Below are 2,594 nucleotides of genomic sequence, written 5' to 3' on the forward strand. Positions count from 1 at the left end.
ACATTTTTAATACTTCAAAATTAAAGAAAATTGAATTTAAAAAATTAGATGAATTTTAGAATTCTTGCAATTTTCTTCTATTTTCAACATTTGAGAATTGTAGAAAACTGAAACATAAATTTTTTAATTTTTCAACAGTTATATATTGAAATGTTGAAATTGAAGAAAAGAAAATAAAATTGAAGTTTCAATTGACGAAAATTAAAGAAAATTCAAAACTGAATTCAAAACACGAATTTTCTATTTTTCTTGCTCTTTGAATAATTTTTAATTGAAGAAAAAGGAAAATTAATTTTTCAACCGTTAAATATTAAACGGCTGAAATATAAAATGAAAAAAAATTTATATTTTAACTGTTGGAAACTAAAGAAAATTAAACATTGAAATTTCAACAGTAGTTGAATTTTCAATATTTTTCTATTTTCAGCAGTTGAAAATGGAAGAAAACTGGAACATAAATTTCCTAAAATCTTCAACAATTACAAATTGAACTGTTGAAATAAAAGAAAATAAAAAAATTGGAATTTCAAATTTTGGAAATTAAAAAAAAATTCGAAAATGAATTTTTAACAGTTTGAATAAAAGATTTTCTAGAATTTTCAACAATTGAAAATTGAAGAAAATGGAAAGTTAAAATATTCAAAGTCAAAAACTGAACTGTTGAAATGGAAGAAAATGGAAGAAAATTGAATTTTCAATTTTTGGAAACTAAAGAAAAATGAAAACCAAATTTTCAATAGTAAAATTTTCTGCAAATTCCAGCAGTTCCATTTTTTTTCTTAATTTTTAACAATTGAAAATTCAAAAGACAAGCGAATATTGTACCTAATTTTTAACAGTTAGAATACGAAAATTAAATTGCCAACATTTAAAAATTGAGCTGTTGAAATTGAAGAGAATGAATGAAAATTGAATTTTCAATTTTTGGAAACTAAAGAAAAATTAAAACTGAATTTTCAAAAGTAAAACATTCTTCAAATTTCAGCAATTAAATTTATTTTTTATTTTTAACTATTAATAATTCAAAAAACAATCAACTATTGTACTCAATTTTCAACAGCTAAATTTATCAAATTTTCCATACTTCAAAAATAAAGAAAATTGAACTTTCAAACAGTTACAAATTAAACTCTTAGAATTGAAGACAATCAAATAAAATGAAAGTTTCAAATATTGGAAATAAATAAAAACTGAATTTTCAACAGTTGAGTGTTGATTTTTTTTTTTAAATTTCAGCAAAAAAAATGCAATTTTTAATTTTCCGGAATGTTAAACTCTTGAAAATAGACAATACAACTGTCCATAAAGAAAAATGGATTATTTCAAATATATTTTTGCTTTCGATAAATAATTATCAACTCTAAAATTGAATAAATGAAAAAAAATGGGGGAACCGTCGCGGAATTTAGTGGCAAAAAATGAGTAGACACCCTCTATTTTATCATGATTATGATTCACCGAGCAATTCCTCGATTCCGTCGTCCTTGTCTGAACTGTCCTCTCGTTCGACGTTGATTTTGTAACCGAGGGCTTCCAGCAAATTCACGTTGTAATAATAATTTAAATTTATTCCAGGCACGAGACGCTTCAGTTCTTCGACAGTTGCTCTCGCCGTGTCGGTTTTGCCAATATCGGCAAAATGCTGTGTAATTGTCGCGAACAAATCGCCGCGACGAACTGATTGTTCCAAATCAGGTCCTTGAGTATCGAGCAGGTGGCGAACTTGATTCATAGCCGCTTCGGTATCGCCTCTATCAAATAATCTGAAGAAAGGATTTCATTCAAATCGAAATTAATCCATTTTTTAACAAATTCACGAATTTTCAATGAAAAGATCAAGTTTCAGCCAAGAAAAACAACAAAAAAAGATGGAATTTTGAAATTTCAAGTTCGAAAAGTCAATTTCCAAAAACTGAAAATTCAATTTTCTTTAATTTTCAAAAGTTCAATTTTCTTTACGAAAATTTCAGAAAAAATTAATATTGTCTTAAATTTCAAACAATTGAGAATAAAAGAAAATTGAATTGTCAACAGTTGAATTTTCAATTACTTGCCATTTTTAATTTTCTTGCGTTTTCAATTTTTTTTTTGCATTTTTAATAGTTGAAAATAGCAGAAAACTGAAAATGCACTTTTCTCGAATTTTCAACAGTTACAAATTGCACAGTTGAAATTGAAAAAAAAATAAAACGAAAATTTATGTTTTAAGTGTTGGAAATTAAAGGAAATTCAAAACAGAATTTTCAAAAGTTGAATTTTTAATTTTCTGGAATTTCCAAAATTTTAATTTTCTAGTTTCCTGCGTTTTCAATAGTTGAAATTGAAGAAAATAAAAACTTAAATTTTCAAAAGATAAAATTCGAACTCCTGAAATTGAAGAGAATAAACTGTTGAAAACTAAAGAAAACTGAATTTTCAACAATTAATTTTTTTTTATTTAAGAAAGAAAAAAAGAATATTGTTCAATATTTCAAAATTAAAGAAAATTGATTTTTCAACAATACTTAAATTTTCAAATTCTTGCAATTTTCTATTTTACTTTATTTGCAACAGATAAGAATAGTAGAAAATTGAAAATTAAATTTTCGGAATTT

General features: G+C 24.5%; 1 protein-coding gene across 1 annotated transcript in view; it reads right to left on the bottom strand.

Moving 5' to 3' along the window:
* Positions 1–1,408: 1,408 nt before the first annotated feature.
* LOC117172180 (intraflagellar transport protein 140 homolog) overlaps positions 1,409–2,594 on the bottom strand; it is a 94,056-nt gene continuing 92,870 nt past the window's right edge. The window contains exon 11 of the mRNA XM_033360012.1: positions 1,409–1,763. Coding sequence (XP_033215903.1) covers positions 1,448–1,763 — 316 coding nt within the window. The 3' untranslated portion in view covers positions 1,409–1,447. The remainder of the gene's footprint in view (positions 1,764–2,594) is intronic.

The sequence above is a fragment of the Belonocnema kinseyi genome, chromosome 4, assembly GCF_010883055.1.
Source record: "Belonocnema kinseyi isolate 2016_QV_RU_SX_M_011 chromosome 4, B_treatae_v1, whole genome shotgun sequence".
NCBI classification, from domain to species: Eukaryota; Metazoa; Arthropoda; class Insecta; order Hymenoptera; family Cynipidae; genus Belonocnema; species Belonocnema kinseyi.